This window comes from Boleophthalmus pectinirostris, unplaced genomic scaffold (assembly GCF_026225935.1).
Source record: "Boleophthalmus pectinirostris isolate CB_2022bp ecotype Guang Dong unplaced genomic scaffold, ASM2622593v1 HiC_scaffold_20, whole genome shotgun sequence".
NCBI lineage: Eukaryota > Metazoa > Chordata > Actinopteri > Gobiiformes > Gobiidae > Boleophthalmus > Boleophthalmus pectinirostris.
The window spans coordinates 1,227,942-1,248,488 of record NW_026571153.1 but is presented as its reverse complement, the minus strand read 5'-3'; the positions used below and the strand labels follow the sequence as shown (position 1 = coordinate 1,248,488).

Here is a 20,547-nt window from a genome sequence, read left to right as displayed (position 1 = left end):
GCTTCACGTTTCAGTCTCGTTTCGTGTTTTCCCGCTTCACGTTTCAGTCTCGTTTCGTGTTTTCCCGCTTCACGTTTCAGTCTCGTTTCGTGTTTTCTTGCTTCACGTTTCAGTCTCGTTTCGTGTTTTTCCGCTTCACGTTTCAGTCTCGTTTCGTGTTTTTCCCGCTTCACGTTTCAGTCTCGTTTCGTGTTTTCCCGTTTCACGTTTCAGTCTCGTTTCGTGTTTTTCCCGCTTCACGTTTCAGTCTCGTTTCGTGTTTTTCCCCGCTTCACGTTTCAGTCTCGTTTCGTGTTTTTTTCCCGCTTCACGTTTCAGTCTCGTTTCGTGTTTTTCCCGCTTCACGTTTCAGTCTGGTTTCGTGTTTTCCCGCTTCACGTTTCAGTCTCGTTTCGTGTTTTTCCCGCTTCACGTTTCAGTCTCGTTTCGTGTTTTTTTTCCCGCTTCACGTTTCAGTCTCGTTTCGTGTTTTCCCGCTTCACGTTTCAGTCTCGTTTCGTGTTTTTTCGCTTCACGTTTCAGTCTCGTTTCGTGTTTTTCCCGCTTCACGTTTCAGTCTCGTTTCGTGTTTTTTCCGCTTCACGTTTCAGTCTCGTTTCGTGTTTTTCCCGCTTCACGTTTCAGTCTCGTTTCGTGTTTTTCCCGCTTCACGTTTCAGTCTCGTTTCGTGTTTTTTTCCGCTTCACGTTTCAGTCTCGTTTCGTGTTTTTCCCGCTTCACGTTTCAGTCTCGTTTCGTGTTTTTCCCGCTTCACGTTTCAGTCTCGTTTCGTGTTTTCCCGCTTCACGTTTCAGTCTCGTTTCGTGTTTTTCCCGCTTCACGTTTCAGTCTCGTTTCGTGTTTTCCGCTTCACGTTTCAGTCTCGTTTCGTGTTTTTCCCGCTTCACGTTTCAGTCTCGTTTCGTGTTTTTCCGCTTCACGTTTCAGTCTCGTTTCGTGTTTTTCCCGCTTCACGTTTCAGTCTCGCCGGTGGCCGATGCTGTGCTCTTGCGCCAGCGCCGCCAGCTCTTTGAGAAACTCGGCGTAGAGGACGATGGCGTAGACGGCGCTCTGGGCCTGGGGCGGGATGGGGGGGCAGGGCGGCAGGGGCAGGGGGCAGGAGCCGTTCGGCAGGGGCAGGTCCGCTCCGGTCGCACCCGACTCCACGAGCTCTGAAACACATAAAGACGCCGTTTCTCAGACTGTGACAGGAAAACTCATTCAGGTTTATGAAAAATTGTAAATCTGATGGAATTTTTTGAATTTTTTTAACTCTGAAAAAACATGTTTGTATTGTTTTTATTTTGAATTTTAGTTCCAATCATTTTATTTCTGTCGCACGTTTTATAACCCAAAGAGCTGCACAAATAAATAATAATCACAACAATATTAATATAATAACAAAATAAACGCTCAGATTTAATCATACTAATCTTAAAAGTGACGTTTTTATTTTAAATTTGAAACAGATTGAAAATGAACACTTCAAATTTCAGCAACTGGTTTAAAAGTGAAAATCTGATCTGGTGCTGCTGACGCTTCGCCCTGACGTCGCGCTGGGGGTGTTCTACATGGACGTGTGTGTGCACGAACGTTCAGCGGTTACCACGGAGATGCAGCGCACACATTAGCAGACACAGACATTTTAAAGGTGCACTGTGTAACTTTCCCGGCAGAGGGTCCACCACTGTTTTTTGTTCCTGAAATATTCCACAGTACGGCATTTACTGCAACTATCTCCACGGAGACGAGCAGATGACGGACGCTCTGCCAGGAAAGTTACACCATGCACCTTTAAAATCGTCTGAAAACTGAATAAAAAAATTTAAAAAAACACCAAATGAATTTTAAGAGCACGTTTCAGTGTTCATGGATTAAGGAGTTTGATTTTAAACTAAAAGTGTAATCTGACTCAGAGCTTCAGACAGAGTGGTGCCTCCAGTTAGCTTTTATAAAACATGATCAAGTCGAGGAATGTATTTGAAGAAGAAACTACACAACTTTTTTTTTTTTTTTTTTTACTTTTAAAGCTGCACTTTGGCTCTGGCTGCTTCACGTTGCACTTCACACAAAAGTCCACTAGAGGTCCTCACAGTGACATAATGAATCCAGACGCTGCAGATCGTCATGACAACAACTATTTATTTATTTGACATTTATTTAAATATGATGATGATGATTATTATTATCATATTATTATTATTAATGTTGAAATTAATCAAAGGAGCAAATCAAAATTCAGGAAAGATCAAATTGTCCTGTTTATGTGTTTATGTTTTTATGTTTTTGGTAACACTTTATAATAACTACACCTTATTTAGCCTTAATAAAGCATGAACAAAGGCTTAATTAATAATGAACAAAGACTTAATTAATAATGATTCATGCTTAGTAACTACTTAATTACTACCTTAATTAGCACTTGCATTTAATTTGCCTGTTCTGTAAATACTCATAATTATTTCATACTTAATTACTCATGAACTAACCATTTGAGCATTTATTAATCATTAATAAGCTATGAGAGAATGATTTACTTATAATGTAATGCAATGATAATTCAGGCAGCTGTTATCTGTTAAGTCTTTTTGAGAGCTTTTCTAAAGTGAAGACAAATTATGCTTTATTAAACATTTACTAAGCGTGAATTATTATTAATTAAATCTTTGTTCATTATTAATTAAGTCTTTGTTCATGCTTTATTAAGGCTAAGTAAGGTGTAATTATAAAGTGTTACCATGTTTTATTTTCTTCAGTGTCAAGTTTCTGTTGATCCTTTGTGGCTGATTTCATTCACATTTTCTGTAGGTGTGATTCTAACTGGAGGCACTGCTCTGTCTGAAGCTCTGTTACTCGAGTTAGACTTAAATCTAGAGTAGATAAATAAGACAGAACTAATCAGACCAAGACCAGTCCGAGACCACACCGTCCAGATCCATTTTATGTTTTTTTTCCTCAAGTTTTCTGACGAACTTTTACATTTTTCATTCAGGTTTAAGGTGACTGAAGGTTTAAAATCAGAAACTAGAACAGCCCCGGGTTTAAGGTGGTGGTTTAAAGGTTGTATAGAGGATATTTTAAGGGAAGAGAAATAATTTTTCAAATGTTGTGCATGTGTGACACCACCTTCCTCCTCCACAGCTCCTCAGTAGAAACATCTCGTCCCGTCTCTTTACTCTAGAAATCACGTTTGTTTACAGCCAGTTCAGAATTACTGTTGAAGTTTCCTGTCTAGAAATAATTTAGCGACCGACTCGTCTTCAGTTTTTAGACCCTTCGTCTGCTTCAGTCGCGCCATCGCTGGAAGGAATCTCCAAGAATCACCTCAGTTTGTCTTCGCTCCTTTTCTCCTTCTCTTCTTCTTTCAGCGACCTCAAAAAACTGACTTTCTTTGGCGGCGAACCGGTCGTGGATTCTCGTCCGACATCGCGACAAACTTTGTGCGAATTGCGACGAAGCTACAGTTTGAAAAAGCCTCTAAGAACCGCCCTGTACACCACGAAATCCCCGCGCGACGACGAGTCAGTTCCACTAGAAACGTAGGGAGTTTGATTGACGACCCAACAGCCAATAAAAAAAGAGGGAGTCTCATTTTTTATTGGCTGATGTTTATCTGGCCTCAACACGTCCACAGCTGATGGATTTTCATTCTTTTTTTTTTTTGGTCATCATAATTACAAAGCTGCTGCGTCTCTGTAATGGTGTTTTAAACTTTCATTGACAATTTAAGGTGTCCAGACGTCCCTACTGACCCGGGACAGTCCCAGTTTTGAGCCCCGCGCTGCAAAAACACAAATCTAGCCAAGTTAAGATGATCTGAAACAAGAAAGTTTCATCAGGAGACCTGGAGAACCAGTCGACGGTGGGACGACTTTGTGGAAGGAGGAGCTGATGAAAACGTGTGACGTGAAAACTTGTGTATGTCCAAAGACGCTCTTGATGATTTAAGTACAAACACACACAATTCAATTCCACACACTTTTGCGTCACCGTTTGAACGCAGATTTACTCCTGAAAACACTCGACTAAACGACGAATAAAAAAGTGAAGACGCGACGCAATCCGTGTATCATTCGTTCATTCATTTTTCAATATAAAACCAAAAATAAGAAAACGAAAAAACAACAGTTTTCTTCGCTATTTGTCTCCAAAACCAAAATGAAAAAAACGGATAACGATTCATTTTTTCAGTTTTCGATTTTGTGTTTAAATGAAGAATGGAAAAAATGGATAACGGCCGTTTCCCGTTTACGTAACTTCCATGACTGCGATGCTGAACTTTGCACTGCATACGGACTGAATCAGGACTGATCCAGGTTGTTTTTTTCGTTTTCTTATTTTTGGTTTTATATTGAAAACGAATGAATGAATGATACACGGATTCGACGCCACTTTTGCCTCTTCTGTTCAGACCGTCATCGTATAAACGTAGACTCAAACTGGTACAAATCAGTGCTGGGACAAGAGACACAGACTCAAAACTGGGACTGTCCTGAGTAAATAGGGACACTGTAAACATGTAGAACACCCCCGTAGTGATGTCAGCGTAGAGTCGAAAGTGAAGAAACAGCAGAAAGTTTTACCTCGGATCTTCTTGTCGTGGTCCTTGAGCAGCAGAAACCTCCAGGCCTGAGTCACCAGAGCCGTGTACTCGGGTCTCTGCGACATGAACCTCTCGATCTGAGCGCGAACCGACACCAGAACCTGCACGGAACCACAACGAGAACAATAAACAACAAACAAACGACAAACAACAAACAGAAAACAGATCTTTAAATACAAATATGACACTGTTTTCTCGTCTATTTTGGAGTTGTGTTTTGTTTCATTCACACGTTTAACTCACAAACCTGCACGTTTAACACCAGTTTTTCTCTCAAAACTGAAAACACTACTACATGAAGAGCTCCACTGTGTTTTTAAACTCCACACACCTTCATCACGCTGCAGTTTTCTCTGATCTGGCCAAGATTTTCAAACTCAATATCAAGTTCTTCGTCTTGTTTTCAGGTTTATTATCGTCGTACTTGTTCTGAGTCGGTTGCAGAATCTTAAAAATGACACTAAAATACATTCTGACCAGTTCAGAATCTAGTTGTGTCCTTGAGCAAGACACTTAACCCGCCAAAAACGCCCAATAGATGAAGAAAAGTATTACGTTAATGTGATAATTTCTTTTTTTTTTTTTTAGATCAGGGGCCTCCAGTGAGCTCCTTTACAAACAAAAACGCAGAAAAGCTCTTCGTTTTAGCGATTGCAAGAAATTGGAAAGATTATAAAGAAAATAAAAAAAGAGGGTGAGTCTTAGAAGAGGAAGAGTTCGACGACTATAAAACACAAAACGTATAATTCCAAAATCCCTCACTACAAATTTCTCTGATCTGGCCAAGATTTTAAAAATTATTTCAGGTTCTTCAACTTGTTTTCAGATTTATTATCGACTCACTCGTTCTGAATTGGTTGTTTAATCTTAAAAATTGGCACATTTATTTCTTCCATGACTCAAATCGTCAGAAAATCTTAAATTTAGGCGATAAATGTTTAAAAGAAGCAAAAAAAACTTCACTTGTTTTTAGATTAGTATGAATGGACAAACTACGATCATGTCACTGATTTCAAGAACTTTTATCTAGAATTTAGCATCTTTGAATTTATTATCAGGCCATAAACACTGATCATAAACTGATTTTAAGTTCATTTATCTCAAACTTAGCTTCTATAAATTTGTTTTCAGCCCATAAACACTGAGCACAGACGCTTCATTTTCATCTAGAGGTCGATTATTTTAAAAGAACTTGTCCAGTAAAATGATCTCGCTGCATGGACACATCATTTCAACACTTTTAAGTCATTTTCTGATAGATTTAAGTGTTTAGAGCTTAAATTTTAGCCAATTTTGTAGAGCTACAGGTTGGAGACTCCTGTTTCAGACTGTAATGTTGCTCGGTTGGCGCCCTCTGCTGGAAAAGCCACACAACAACAGGACATGACCGCAGTAAAACAAATTAAATTAAACTTAAAAACACGACTGAACCACAATACAACAGAAGAACTAGGGGTGGGACTTCATTTTAAAAAATATCTAATTAATTAGAGGCTTTGTAATGAATTTATCTCAATTAATCACAAAACAATATTAAAATACATACAAAAAATGTAACACTGAAGCTTCTTTAATGTCTGGAAAAATGTCTTGGAAAAATAAACTACATTTCATTTCCAAATAATAGACAAAGGAGTTCTAGGGCCCCTGCTCCTGCTGTTTTTGGGGTTTTTTGTTTGTTTTTTGCAAACTGGATGCACTGGTGTGTCTATTAATAAGTTAATAAGTCTAAATGAAGTCAAGACCAAGACCAGTCCAAGACCACAGGGTCCAGAGACCAGGACAAGACCGAGACCACGGTTCAACGAGACCAAATCAAGACCATCTTTTTCATTTTTGAGATTTATTTGTATTTTACAGTTATTTTTGGCACATTTATATTAATGTTTTTATAAATCTGCCTCCATTCTCGCTGATTAATGTTTATTTAGACTTAAAATAATCCAAACAAACTGTTCTGCACTGAAACACTCTGCGCTTCTTTTCTGGACCCTGACCCACAGTTTGAGACGCTCGTCTTTAAGAGAAACTTCCACTGGAACTTTACACAAAACTGAACAAAGTGGAGAAAGTGGCGAGGATTATTAAACTTGCTTTTTAAAAGTTCCTAACTGGAGTTACTAGGGACGGGCATTTGATAAAATTTTCTTAATCGATCGTCGGGAGAATTTATGATTGATTTTCAATTAATCGTAATGAACGTTTTTATATTAAAATTATCATCATTATTATTACTATCTGCACTAATCTGCATAAATAAATTCAACTTTACGACATATAAACATAACGACTCTAGAGCCACATCAGCTGTTTGACATTATAATGTGTTTAATGCAGATTTGTTCAAATCTCACAGAAACAAAACTTAAAACCACATGACTCATTTGCATAAATTAAGCGAGAAAAAAAACTGCTCTTGTGTTGCTGATGTGGTTCAACTTGTGTCAGACTAAAGGACACGACTTAGTGGAATATAAGCCACTACGCACAGCAACCTACCTTCGGTTTGTTGATTAAAAATGAACGTAATCGATAAAATTCTTAAATCAATTATTGATTAATCAACTAATCATTCCCATTCCGAGGAGTTACATTCTCTCACTGGTTTTGCTGTGGGATTTACACACGTGACAAACACAGATGGATTTGGCATTTTATTTGTCAAACTTCAGCCACATGTCGTTTTCATGATTAATTTTTGCTTCTCGTTTCGTCTTGTTTTTCCGATCGGCGCGACCGAGGCGATGTGAGCTACACGGAGAGGAGAGGGAGTGAAAAGGCGAGGAGCAGAGCGCTGACGTGAGGCAAATCGACCGGGTAAGATGTTCTAAAAACACGCTCCATCCTTCAGAAGTGTGTGCGTCAGTATAATTCGCGAACAACAACATGGGGCACTGACAAATGTTCCGTGTTCTTCTGGCAAACTATGATAAAATCTGTTAATATTTTGAATGCGTTGTTTACCTGGTAGAGCGTGCGCACGTTGGCGTGGGCGTGGTCCGTCTCCGTGTTGAGCAGGAAACCCCAGAGCAGAGGCTGCGGGTACGACGCCAGCTGCGCCAGGATCCCCGTCACCAGCAGATTCACCGAGATGGAGTTTTCCAGAAGGTTCTCCAGACGGGACAGGAGCACGCTGATGAACGGACCTGAGGGCGACCACGACACGGCACAGAACAAAGTAGTGAAGTACTGGAAGTAAGCACACGTTTTAGGTAATCATACTTTCTTGTACTTGTACTTTCTCTGTACTGTACTTTTTTAACACATTTATAGTTTGAGCAAACAAAAATATACAAATAAAAACTCCCGCCCAGCAAAAAGTTCAACGAGAAGAAGAATCAGAAGCAAAAAGTCCAACGAGAAGAAGAATCAGAAGCAAAAAGTCAACGAGAAAGAAGAATCAGAAGCAAAAAGTCCAACGAGAAGAAGAATCAGAAGCAAAAAGTCCAACGAGAAGAAGAATCAGAAGCAAAAAGTCCAACAGAAGAAGAATCAGAGCAAAAAGTCAACAAAAAGAAGCAGAAGTAAAAAGTCCAACAAAAAGAAGAATCAGAAGCCAAAAAAAGTCCAACGAGAAGAAGAATCAGAAGCAAAAAGTCCAACGAGAAAGAAGAATCAGAAGCAAAAAGTCCAACGAGAAAAAGAAGAATCAGAAGCAAAAAGTCCAACGAGAAGAAGAATCAGAAGCAAAAAGTCCAACAAAAAGAAGAATCAGAAGCAAAAAGTCCAACGAGAAGAAGAATCAGAAGCAAAAAGTCCAACGAAGAAGAAGAATCAGAAGCAAAAAGTCCAACGAGAAGAAGAATCAGAAGCAAAAAGTCCAACGAGAAGAAGAATCAGAAGCAAAAAGTCCAACGAGAAGAAGAATCAGAAGCAAAAAGTCCAACGAGAAGAAGAATCAGAAGCAAAAAGTCCGACAAGAAGAAGAACCAGAAGTAAAAAGTCCGACGAGAAGAAGAATCAGAAGCAAAAAGTCCAACGAGAAGAAGAATCAGAAGCAAAAAGTCCAACAAAAAGAAGAATCAGAAGCAAAAAGTCCAACAAAAAGAAGAATCAGAAGCAAAAAGTCCAACAAAAGAAGAATCAGAAGCAAAAAAGTCCAACGAAGAAGAAGAATCAGAAAAAGCAAAAAGTCCAACGAAGAAGAAGAATCAGAAGCAAAAAGTCCAACAAGAAAGAAGAATCAGAAGCAAAAAGTCCAACGAGAAGAAGAATCAGAAGCAAAAAGTCCAACGAGAAGAAGAATCAGAAGCAAAAAGTCCAACAAAAAGAAGAATCAGAAGTAAAAAGTCCAACGAGAAGAAGAATCAGAAGCAAAAAGTCCAACGAGAAGAAGAATCAGAAGCAAAAAGTCCAACGAGAAGAAGAATCAGAAGCAAAAAGTCCAACGAAAGAAGAATCAGAAGCAAAAAGTCCAACGAGAGAAGAATCAGAAGCAAAAAGTCCAACAAAAAGAAGAATCAGAAGCAAAAAGTCCAACGAGAAGAAGAATCAGAAGCAAAAAGTCCAACAAAAAGAAGAATCAGAAGCAAAAAGTCCAACGAGAAGAAGAATCAGAAGCAAAAAGTCCAACGAGAAGAAGAATCAGAAGCAAAAAGTCCAACAAAAAGAAGAATCAGAAGCAAAAAGTCCAACAAAAAGAAGAATCAGAAGCAAAAAGTCCAACAAAAAGAAGAATCAGAAGCAAAAAGTCCAACAAGAAGAAGAATCAGAAGCAAAAAGTCCAACGAGAAGAAGAATCAGAAGCAAAAAGTCCAACGAGAAGAAGAATCAGAAGCAAAGACAAGGGCACCAAACAAAACTGAGAAAGACATGGATATAAATAACAGAGATTTTACATAATTACACAAATAAGTTGATTGCAAATTTACTCATTTCATTTTACTTTTTTATTAGATTTTTTTTTTTTTTACTTGGCATTTTGATTTATGTTTTTTTGCTTGATGTTTTAGAAACGTCTTTGAACCATTCGACTCAAAACTGATTCCATACTGGAGGTGTTCTACATGTATGTCTATGATGGAAGGTTCAGCTGTTTCCACGGCGACGCAAACGCAGACACCGGCAAAACGCTGCCCCAAAAACGTTTTTGAGACAGCCTTGAGAAAACTCGAGACTGAAGCCGTTTTGCGTCACACTGCGGAATATTAAAGCCAAAGGAAACAACGTCTCCATGGAAACGAGCAGGAGGAGGCAAAGAAAGAGTCACGTTTGTGGAAATGCGAGCCCGCTCACAGTAAGGACGCATGTTTTTCAGTGTTTTTCAGTGTTTTTCAGTGCCATAAACACAACCATAATGAAAAAAAAAAAAACATACTTAAATTCTAGTCTATTTTGGTCTAAAAAGTTACACACTGTTGCTTTAATGAATTTGTGCTGATAATATTGACAGATGTTCCTTACGGCCTCTTCTATTTGTATTTCTATATTCCTACAGCAGCTTCAAAATCACACGCCTCCTCAAACTCGGGGCAAATCGCAGCCAAAACCCAAATTCTCCCGTGGTGTTCGCCAAAATTACGTCTTTAATAAAGCGTTTCTGAGAGTTACAAACCTGTAAACGGAATCTCGCTGGTGGAGTTTTTCTTTGCCTCTTCTTCTTCTTCCATCTCCTCCAGCTTCTCTCCTCCCTCCTCCTCCTCGTCGTCGTCGTCTCCTCTCGTCCATCTCAGCACCTCCTCGCACATCTTCATCTCCTCCTCCTCCTCCTCCTGCTGCAGTCGCCTCCTCAGCGCTCGCACCCTCCTCCTGAACGACCCCATGTCGTCCGCCGACTCCTCCAGCTCCGGCTCGGCCCCCAAGGACCTCATCAGCTCTTCGTACTGGAACACGAAGCCATCGCGGCCGACGCCAACCTCGCCGACTTCTCGCCGACTTCTCCCCAACGACTTCTCCAACCTCGCCGACTTCTCCAACCTCGCCGACTTCTCCAACCTCGCCGACTTCTCCAACCTCACCGACTTCTCCAACCTCGCCGACTTCTCCAACTTCCCCGACCTCTCCAACCTCGCTCTGATCCTCTGCGGACGTCGTCTCCGTTGGCGGTTCCGTCTCGTTTTCCGCGTGTCCGTTGAAGGTCACGGGACGATCCTCCACGACTTTGTTCAAACGATTCAGACACAGCAAATTATACTCGTGTTTGTTCTCGATGTCAAACACGTTATTGCTCACGGTGAAGCCATTGGTCAGAACGTAGTGACTTTTTGGCGCGTTTTGAACTTCGCTTCCCGTTTTATCGTCCGTTCCCGTGTCTTCGCTCCTCCGTCTCGTCGACATGATGCTGTTCACGGTCTCCAAAACGCTTTTTCCGGTCGTCGCCAGCATAGTCGCTAAAGTGTTCTTCGCCGGCGACGCTGTTTTTTGCGCGTTCTCCGTGTCGTTTCGCTTACTCGTCGATGAAACTCTCTCGGCGTCGGTGTCTTTCTGCGCCACCAGGTCGTAAACCAAAAAGTCGTCCTGAAACTCCGCCTCCTCCACGTACGAGCCGCGGACGAGCCTGATCGCGTTCCGCCGCATCTCCTGGATATGTTCGGGTGGAGTCGAGCTCTTCTGCGGTTCCTCTAAACTTTTTGCCGGATTTTCGTCGTCAAAAAGTTCGTCCCATTCGAGCTCGAGCGCGGAGCCGGACCGGGTCGCCTGGTTCCCGTTGGGCGTCGCGTCTGCGGAGGACGGCGTGGGCGAGAGGAGCGAGGGAGGAGGCGTCGCGGCGGAAGAATAAACGGAGATGTTTTCGGGACGTGGTAAAATGTCTCCGTCCTCTTCCTCCTCGCCCTCGATGAAGATCCCCGGAGTCTCAGAGCGGAAAACCTCAGGCGAAGGATTTGAACCGTCGTAAGGAGCCGACCACGACTGACACGCGCTGAAACGAAAAGAAAAGAAGAGTCACACATCTTAAAGCGCCCAGACTACGCCATTTTCTGATCTTTGTTTCCCCGCAGATTTAGGCTGAACTCTGAAAAAACTCTGTTCCATCTTGTGATGTCATCATGTGGTGATACAGTAAAAGCTCCACTAGTGTTTTTAAACTCCACACACCTTCACTAGAATCATTTGGATCATTTCAAACTCTGGAATTTCTTCACCGATCTCTCCTGAACAGAGCGTTTGGAGCTTTGGAGACGTAAACAGACTCAGAATAAAGAGTTACTCAAATATTTGAATGAAACAAACACAACTCCAGCTCTGATTTTGACGAGGAAACAACATTAGGACAAAACTTAAAGGTTGTACGGAGAGTGTAAAGTGTGTTTGTGCTGAACCGTTTCCGTTTCAGTTTTAGGACGTTTGGTTCGGTGCAGGTTTGTGAGATTGTGTAATCTGTGTGTTTACAGTCGTCCTCTACACGTGCAGGTCAACGGAGGCTCGACTCTTCAATATTCACGATGGAACTCGTCCGTGATTGGTTCAGAGTTTCCTGCAGCGCTTTATAGTTAGAGCGACGCCTTCAGAACAACTGCCCCCCGACTTGACCACGTCCCTCTGAACCACAACAATCCTGCAAAACTACGCAAAAAAACACAACCTCTGACCCGAGCCGAAGTTTACTTTCAGTACCTGCTCTGTCGACGAGTTTGTTTTTCTGTCCAAAAATCTGGAACTGTTCGTGCTGCACTTTACTTTTTGAAAAGTTTTGTTTACTGTTTGCAAGGAATTTATTTTTTATAATATTTCAAACATTTGTTGATTATTTGAGAATATTTTATTTAATTTATTAGTTTTACCAAGCAGCACTTTGCATTTATTTTATTTTCCCGTTTGTATAATGTTCAAACTAACTGTTGGTTTAATAAAAACACAGCAACGCAGTGGTTCTGAGCATTTTTTTTTTCCAACTGAAGCTTCCTTGCAATCTGGCACAAAGTTTGTCGCGACAGGAGACGAGAATCAACGACCAGTTCGCCGCAAAAGAAAGTCCGTTTATGGGGTCGCTGAAAGAAAAAGAGAAGGAGAAAAGGAGCGAAGCCAAACTAAGGTGAACCAGGTCTAAACCAGGACTGAACCAAAGACTAAACCAAAGACTAAACCAGGTCTAAACCAGGTCTAAACCAGGACTGAACCAAAGACTAAACCAAAGACTAAACCAGGTCTAAACCAGGTCTAAACCAAAGACTAAACCAAAGACTAAACCAGGTCTAAACCAGGTCTAAACCAAAGACTGAACCAAAGACTAAACCAGGTCTAAACCAGAGTCTAAACCAAGGTCTAAACCAGGACTGAACCAAAGACTAAACCAAAGACTAAACCAGGTCTAAACCAGGTCTAAACCTAGTCTAAACCAGGACTGAACCAAAGACTAAACCAAAGACTAAAACTAAACCAGGTCTAAACCAGGTCTAAACCAGGTCTAAACCAGGACTAAACCAAAGACTAAACCAAAGACTAAACCAAAGACTAAACCAGGTCTAAACCAGGTCTAAACCAAAGACTAAACCAGACTAAACCAGGTCTAAAACTAAACCAAAGACTAAACCAGTCTAAACCAGGTCTAAACCAAAGGACTAAACCAGGTCTAAACCAGGTCTAAAGACTAAACCAAAGACTAAACCCACTAAACCAGGTCTAAACCAGGTCTACTAAACCAAAGACTAAACCAAAGACTAAACCAGGTCTAAACCAGGACTGAACCAAAGACTAAACCAAAGACTAAACCAGGTCTAAATCAGGTCTAAACCAGGATTAAACCAGGACTAAACCAGGACTAACAACATTATAACATGGCTTAAAGTTCACATGAGTCTATTTTCCAACATTTGCCAACGCTTTTTCAGTCAGAGTCGTTCAGATGGAGAATGTGTAGAACTCAACTCAGTGACAAATCAGTGTGTCGTGTGTGAGTCCGGTGAAGGACTGTTGACGTCTGAAGAAGCACATTTGTAGATTTGTGTGTTCAGACCTGTGGGCAGAGGAGATGTTCTGCCGAGCGTCAATCAGATAATGGAGATAATTCACGTCCATCAGAAAGTCTGAACTGCGACAAAAACCGACCACATCCGACACAGACGGATCTGAAAGAAGAAGGAAGTATCACCCGCTGTATTCACCTGATACAACTTATTTAAAATACAAATGGTTTCTTCAGTTTTTTAACTAAAAACAAACAAAATAAATAATGACATTAAGATAAAAAAACAAAAAACAAACTGAACCCAAAAGTAAAACAGACACAACAAAGCTACAAATCAGAACTAAGCCAGGACTAGCCCAGCGCTGCCCCCTGGTGGTACGTACGTGTTCCTTTGGGCCAGTGCAGGTGCTCGGTGTTGTGCAGGCGACTGTGAGGACGACACCAGGACGGCAGCAGCTGCAGGAGAGACTCTGCGCTGGAGCTGCAGCCTGTGGGTCGACTCAAGGACGGACACGGGGCCAGGAACCTGACGCACAACAGCACACCAGACACACAACAGACACATCAGACACACAACAGACACACAACAGACACAACAACAACAACAACACATCAGACACACAACACACATCAGACACACAACAGACGCACAACAACACAACAACACATCAGACACAAACATCCTGGATCTGATTCTTTGCTCTTAGTTCATTTCATAATGTTTTATTGAAGTATCGGATCAGGACTCGTTATCGGCAGATACTCAGAATCAAAGGACTCGGACTTGGGGACAAAAAAATTTGATCAGGACATCCCTAGCAACAACGCAGAACAGTCAGGTCCATTAAAGGTTGTATAGAGGATTTTTTTAAGGGAAGAGAAATACAGCGACAGTCCTTGTGCGCGTTCAGAATCACTGTTGAAGTTTCCTGTCTAGAAGTAATTCAGCGACCGACGCGTCAGTTTTTAGACCCTTCGTCTGCTTCGGTCGCGCCATCGCTGGACGAGATCTCCAAGAATCACCTCAGTTTGGCTTTGCTCCTTTTCCTCTTCTCTTCTTCTTTCAGCGACCTCAAAAACGGACTTTCTTTTGCGGCGAACCGGTCGTGGATTCTCGTCCGCCGTCGCGACAAACTTTGTGCGAAATGCGAGGAAGCAACAGTTTCGAAAAAGCCTCTAAGAACCGCTGCGTAAACCACGTAATCCCCGCGCTCCGACGAGTCAGTTACACTAGGGAGTTTGATTGACAACCTAACAGCCAATAGAAAATGAGGGAGCCTCGTTTTCTATTGGCTGATGTTTATCTGGCCTCAACACGTCCACAGTTGATAGATTTTTGTTCTTTTTTTTTTGGTCATCATAATTACAAAGCTGCTGCGTCTCTGTAATGGTATTTTAATCTTTGACTGACAGTTTGAAACAAAAAAAAAATCCTCCATACAACCTTTAATGAATGAAGTTTAATCACCTGAAGACGAGCTGGAGCATGACGTCCTCACAGAAAAACCCGATGAGCGTCCGGAACAGAGACAGAGACACTGTCCCCAACTGAAACAAACACAAACAAACAAACACAGACGGAGAGACTTTCACACTTTTGTCCTGAGGGGGGGTTGCGTTAAAGCGGCACTGTGGAACTTTCCGGGAGCAGGTACCTGGAAGGGGGTGTTGACGCGGCTCACCAGCGTGTCCAGGACGTGCACCTGGTCGTGGGTGTGGAGCAGGACGAAGGACAGGAAGGTCTGGAGCAGAGCCGGGGCGGAGACCGAGCGCAGGAACAGGTCCAGGTACGCCGTCGTGGTCATCACCTCCTCCACCGTCGACTGAAACGACGACGACGAGCGAACACACACGAGACGAGAGACGACATCAAGTCACACTCTGGGATCTTACAATTTGAGCCAAGTTGTGCTCGTTTCTACGGACACGTCACATCTCTGCCTGGAACGTTCCACCAAACAGCTCCACTTTACATTTATTCAATCACAGGTGCAGGTTTTACGGCTCAAAAATCCCTCGAAAAACAAGACATTGTGACTGTGAGCGGGGTCGCCTCTCCACAGATCTGACCTGGAACTTAAGCATTTGACGGAACCTCCACCAGAAAAGTGACACAATGTATCTTTAAAGAGAGTATTACACTTCTTCAGGCTTGTTTATGTGACCAGATTTACTCCGGACTGATCCGTGTGTCGCTCTGAGCTCAGTTCTGCACAGTCTCCCTCTGGAAACGTTTAGAAAAAGGAGGGACGACCCCGAAGTGCCCGCCCACCGGCTTCTTTTGAGCCAATCACGGCAAACCTGTCAAACCGACGTATCCAACTTGCGCCGAATAAAACCAAACAAGTGTTGTGCTGGAGAGGAAACATGTCCATAAACCAATTTAGACGGTTTTGCAATCCAGTGTTTCCTGAAGCGCTTTATAGTTAGGGCGCTCACCTTGACTACGTCCCTACGAAATAAAAAAAAAAAGAAAAAAAAAAACGACCCTTCACCCCTGCATGAATAGACAGTGAGGCCGCGCTGCGATGAGGCTGAATAGCGGCATCTGTTGGTTAAATATGTTACTGCGCCACCTATCATCACAACATTTTTTTTATTTTTTTCAGACGAGAAGATAATTATCTGGACACCGTCGCGTGAAGGACATGTGAAGGTAAGATAGTTAATTATAATTATTCATCTAAAGTGAGTGTCCTGCCAACTGCTTGCCCATATATTCTGTTTGATTAAGACGGGCTGCACTTGTTCGGTTCTTATCAAGGCGACCGATGCGTTTGTAGGTTTGGTTTTCTTTAGTCTACAGCAGGAGAGTCAAACTCATTTTGGTCTTGGGGTCGTATCCAACCGACTCTGATCCTAAAGGGGCCGGATCAGAAAACTCATGGAATATTTACCCAAAAAATAGCAATAAGTTCAAATATTTGTGCAGAGAAACGCAAATCTATTACAGAAATCTTTTTTAATTGATGAACTCTTTCTTTAACAAAATATTATAATATTATGAAAAAAAATACAATTTCAACACAATGTTTTAAAATTAACTTGTTTGCAAATAGGAATAAGTCAATTTTTGTTGTAAAATCCTGCACTCGGCTCCACTTTTCTCATGTTGGACATTTTTCTGATGAGGGTGTCACGGTCAACAGTCAAAACGATCGTCCTTTAAGAGCGTTTGGAAAGAGACAAGTCTTCATTTGTGCTGCTCTGGTGGGAGGGGCCACGTACAGAGACGCTGGAGACGCTGCTGTGATAAACACCACACAAAATTAACAAGATTTTAATAGAAAATATCATTAAAATATTTGAGTAGAAAATCAGCCGAGGGTCAGATTAAAGGTCTTGGAGGGCCGGATCCGGCCCCCGGGCCGTATGTTTGGCACCTGTGGTCTACAGTAATGGACAGGAAAAGGCAGGTAAAATATCAGGCTGTTTAGTGGAAAGAAAAGCACCGGTCCTAAGGTCACACCTCACTCCCGCTCACCACCTTGACTAAACTATTTTCTGTGGGAAACACTGCACAGATTTGCCACCATCATCGCCCACCGCCGCCGCCGCCGCCGCGCCGCCGCCGCCGCCGCCGCTGACGTTTCTTGCTCTACAAAGTTCTGTTTACGTTATATAACACGGTCAGTGTCGGGGAGTAACAGATTACATGTGCCGGAGTAATCAGAGTACAAATGATGAGTAACTGTATTCAGTTACAGTTACTGTTTCAGTGAGTGGGAATTGGATTACAGTTACTTTGTTGAAATAAATGGATTACACAGAGGGATTTTACTGTTTTCACATTTTGGGCTATTCCTCTTTTTTTTTTTTTTTTTCTTTTTTCGGTAATTCCAATCATTGCCGGAAACTAAACTAGATCTAAACTAGATCTAAACCAGGTCTAAACCAGGACTAAAACCAGGTCTAAACTAGATCTAAACCAGGTCTAAACCAGGTCTAAACCAGGACTAAAACTAGGTCTAAACTAGATCTAAACCAGGTCTAAACCAGGCCTAAACCAGGACTAAAACCAGGTCTAAACTAGATCTAAACCAGAGTAAATCAGATTAAAGTAATCAGATTACGTTACTCACTTTAAGTAATTTAATGGATTACGTTACAAACTACATTTTGGTGTATGTAATCTGTAATCTGTAGGGGATTACATTTTAAAAGTAAACTTCCCGTCCCTTTTACGTTCTGTTTGAATCCAGAAGAGACTGAAATCGGACCAGAGAGCGAGAAAAAACCTCCGTCCAAACCTGAGATGATCCAAACCACAGCTGCTCAGATAAGACGACGTCTCCTCTCCAAAACTCTCGTGTGGAAACAGAAGTTGTTTTCAGTAAAACTCAGATGAAGAGTCGGTGTGAGTGACTCGTACAAACCTTGTGCAGAGCAGGAGCCAGAACAGGCACCAGGAAACCGTTATAGATGTAAGAGAGAAGCTGAGAACGAACGGACGGATGAGCCACCTGAAAGAAACGAGAAAGAGAAAGAGAGAGAGAGGGTAACTCCTAAACATTCCACCATAGAGATACATGTAGAGCACCCCATTGTAAAGTGTCAGTAGTATTAAAGGTTGTATGGAGGATTTTTTTTTTGTTTCAAGATTGTCAGTGATAGATTATAGATGCAGTCGCCTTGTAATTATGATGCCCAAAAAAAAGAGAATAAAAATTCATCAACTCTGGACGTGGTGGGGACAGATAAACATTTGCCAATAGATAACGACACTGCCTCGTTATCTGTGAGCTGACAGGCTGTCAATCAAACTCCCTACGTTTCTAGTGTAACTGACTTGGTTTACGTACGACACAGACGCTGTTTACGCCACCAACGCAACAGTTCTTAGCGGCTTTTTTGACCTATATCTTCCTCGCAGTTTGCACAAAGTTTGTTGCGATGGCGACAAGAATCCAGGAGCAGTTCGCCCCAAAAGAAAGTCTGTTTTTGAGGTCGCTGAAAGAAGAAGACAAGGGGAAAAGCAGCGAAGCCAAACTAAGGTGATTCTTGTAGATTCATTCCAGCGATGGCGCGACTGAAGCAGACGAAGGGTCTAAAGACTGAACCACTGGTCCACAAATTACTCCTGGACAGGAAACTTCTGCTTATTATGAAAACGTACTTTATTTCCAAGAGCTACACAAACGTTTTTCAGGACACGAATGTGATATCCTATGTCTGAAAACGTAATTTTCAATGCAAAGAAAGAGTCCACTTGCTGCTGCGTGTTGTAGTAGTAGCTTCATTCACACTGAATCTCCGTGCACCCTTCTCTGCACCTCTCCTCTCCTCTCCTCGCTCCTCGCTCCTCGCTCCGTTCTTCTCCCTGCTCATCACTTCTTCTCCGCGCACGGAATCTCCACGCACCCCCTCCCCCCGCTCCTCACTTCTCCACCTTGCCTCACCAACACTGTAGTTAGTTGTTTACAACGATGAGGACTTTCTGGCGTAAGGAGGAGGAGGGAGGAGGTGTTTCTACGTAGGAGCTGTGGGGGAGGGGAGGTGGTTTCACGCAATCAACATTTGAAAAAGGACAAACAGTCGCTGGATTTCTCGTTCCTTGGAAAATCCTCTATACAACCTTTAAGGCCGATTTATGGTCCAGCATCAAATCGAGAGTCTGTGTCGACGTGAACCTCCTACACGGAGCGTCTGTGTCGACCGACGTGCACTTCCAAAATGTTATAACTACGTGTCGAAACAATACGGACAGCGGACGAAGCGACGCAGACGAAAAGGGCTGTGATTGGTCGTCTCTACCACCGCACTACACATATTTTCTGTACTCGACTTTCCTTTCTTCCAATATATATTGAGAAATAATGTGTTTAATGCAGCTTTGTGCATATGTGTTTACGTTTTACAGCTGCGGTTCAGATTCTGTTGGACTAAAGGTTCGTTCACACCAAAGCGTCAAAGCGTCCAGTTTCTACGTAAAGTCGATGTGGACGCGACTAGAGCGTCCTGCGTTTTTGCGGCGCGTCTTGAGCGTTTTGGCGTCGACGCTCTAGACGCGCGTCCGAGGCGTCAGCGTCAAGAAGTTGAAAATGCTGAACTTTTCACGTCAGACACACAGCGTCGACCAATCAGGGACGAGTATCCAGAGACGCAGCGACGTTATTATCAGGAAGAAAAACCCCAGAACCAGAACGAGAAACAAACAGGATGAACAGAACATGACCAATAGACCAGGATAAACCACCACAGGACTCAGGACTAAACCAGGAGACCAGGACTAGACCGGACCAGGACTAAACCGGACCAGACCGGACCAGGACTAAACCAGGACTAGACCAGGACTAAACCAAAACCTAAACCAGGACCAGGACTAGGACCAGGACTAAACCAGGACTAGACCAGGACTAAGACCAGGACAGGACCAGGACCAGGACTAGACCAGGACTAAACCAGGACTAACCGGACCAGGACTAAGACCAGGACCAGGACCAGGACCGGACCAGGACTAAACCAGGACTAGGACCAGGACTAGACCAGGACTAGAGGACCAGGACTAAACCAGGACCAGGACCAGGACTAAACCAGGACTAGGACCAGGACTAAACCAAGGGACCGGACCAGGACTAAACCAAGACCAGGACCAGGACCTAAACCGGACCAGGACTAAACCAGGACCAGGACTAAACCAGGACCGGACCAGGACTAAACCAGGACTGGACTGAGACTAGACCGAGACTGGGAGTAAACCGGGACTAGACCAGGACTAGACTGTGATTAGACCGGGACCAGACCTTTATTAGACCAGGACTAGAGCGGGACTTTTGCAGAACTATACTTCCCCCTGTAAACGTGTGTGCGTTACCTTAGTGACGGCGCTGCAGAAGTCTAAAGAGAGCAGGAAGTGAACCAACGCTGGAACCTGACGACAAACACACAAAATAAAATCATGACAAAGTTGAAATGGATTTAGAAGAAGAATTACACAGACTTTATACGAAGAATTGTGATTTAAAATGTTTCCTACAAAACAAAATCTACAATTTTACGTTGTGATCTGTTCTGTGTTGTTGTGAGGTTGTGGGTGTTGTTGTGAGGTCAGGGGGTCCTGTTGCTGTGAGGTTGTGGGTGTTGTTGTGAGGTTGTAGGTGCTGTTGTGAGGTCAGGGGCA

The 20,547-nt window shown here is 42.6% G+C and overlaps 1 protein-coding gene across 1 annotated transcript in view; it reads right to left on the bottom strand.

The window, feature by feature from the left end:
* Positions 1-912: 912 nt before the first annotated feature.
* Positions 913-20,547, bottom strand: part of LOC110170343 (FHF complex subunit HOOK interacting protein 1A-like) — a 39,553-nt gene continuing 19,918 nt past the window's right edge. The window contains 11 exon segments of the mRNA XM_055156788.1: positions 913-1,151; positions 4,563-4,683; positions 7,547-7,728; positions 10,137-10,437; positions 10,472-11,441; positions 13,476-13,587; positions 13,811-13,953; positions 14,896-14,975; positions 15,083-15,250; positions 17,804-17,890; positions 20,242-20,298. Coding sequence (XP_055012763.1) covers positions 958-1,151; positions 4,563-4,683; positions 7,547-7,728; positions 10,137-10,437; positions 10,472-11,441; positions 13,476-13,587; positions 13,811-13,953; positions 14,896-14,975; positions 15,083-15,250; positions 17,804-17,890; positions 20,242-20,298 — 2,415 coding nt within the window. The 3' untranslated portion in view covers positions 913-957.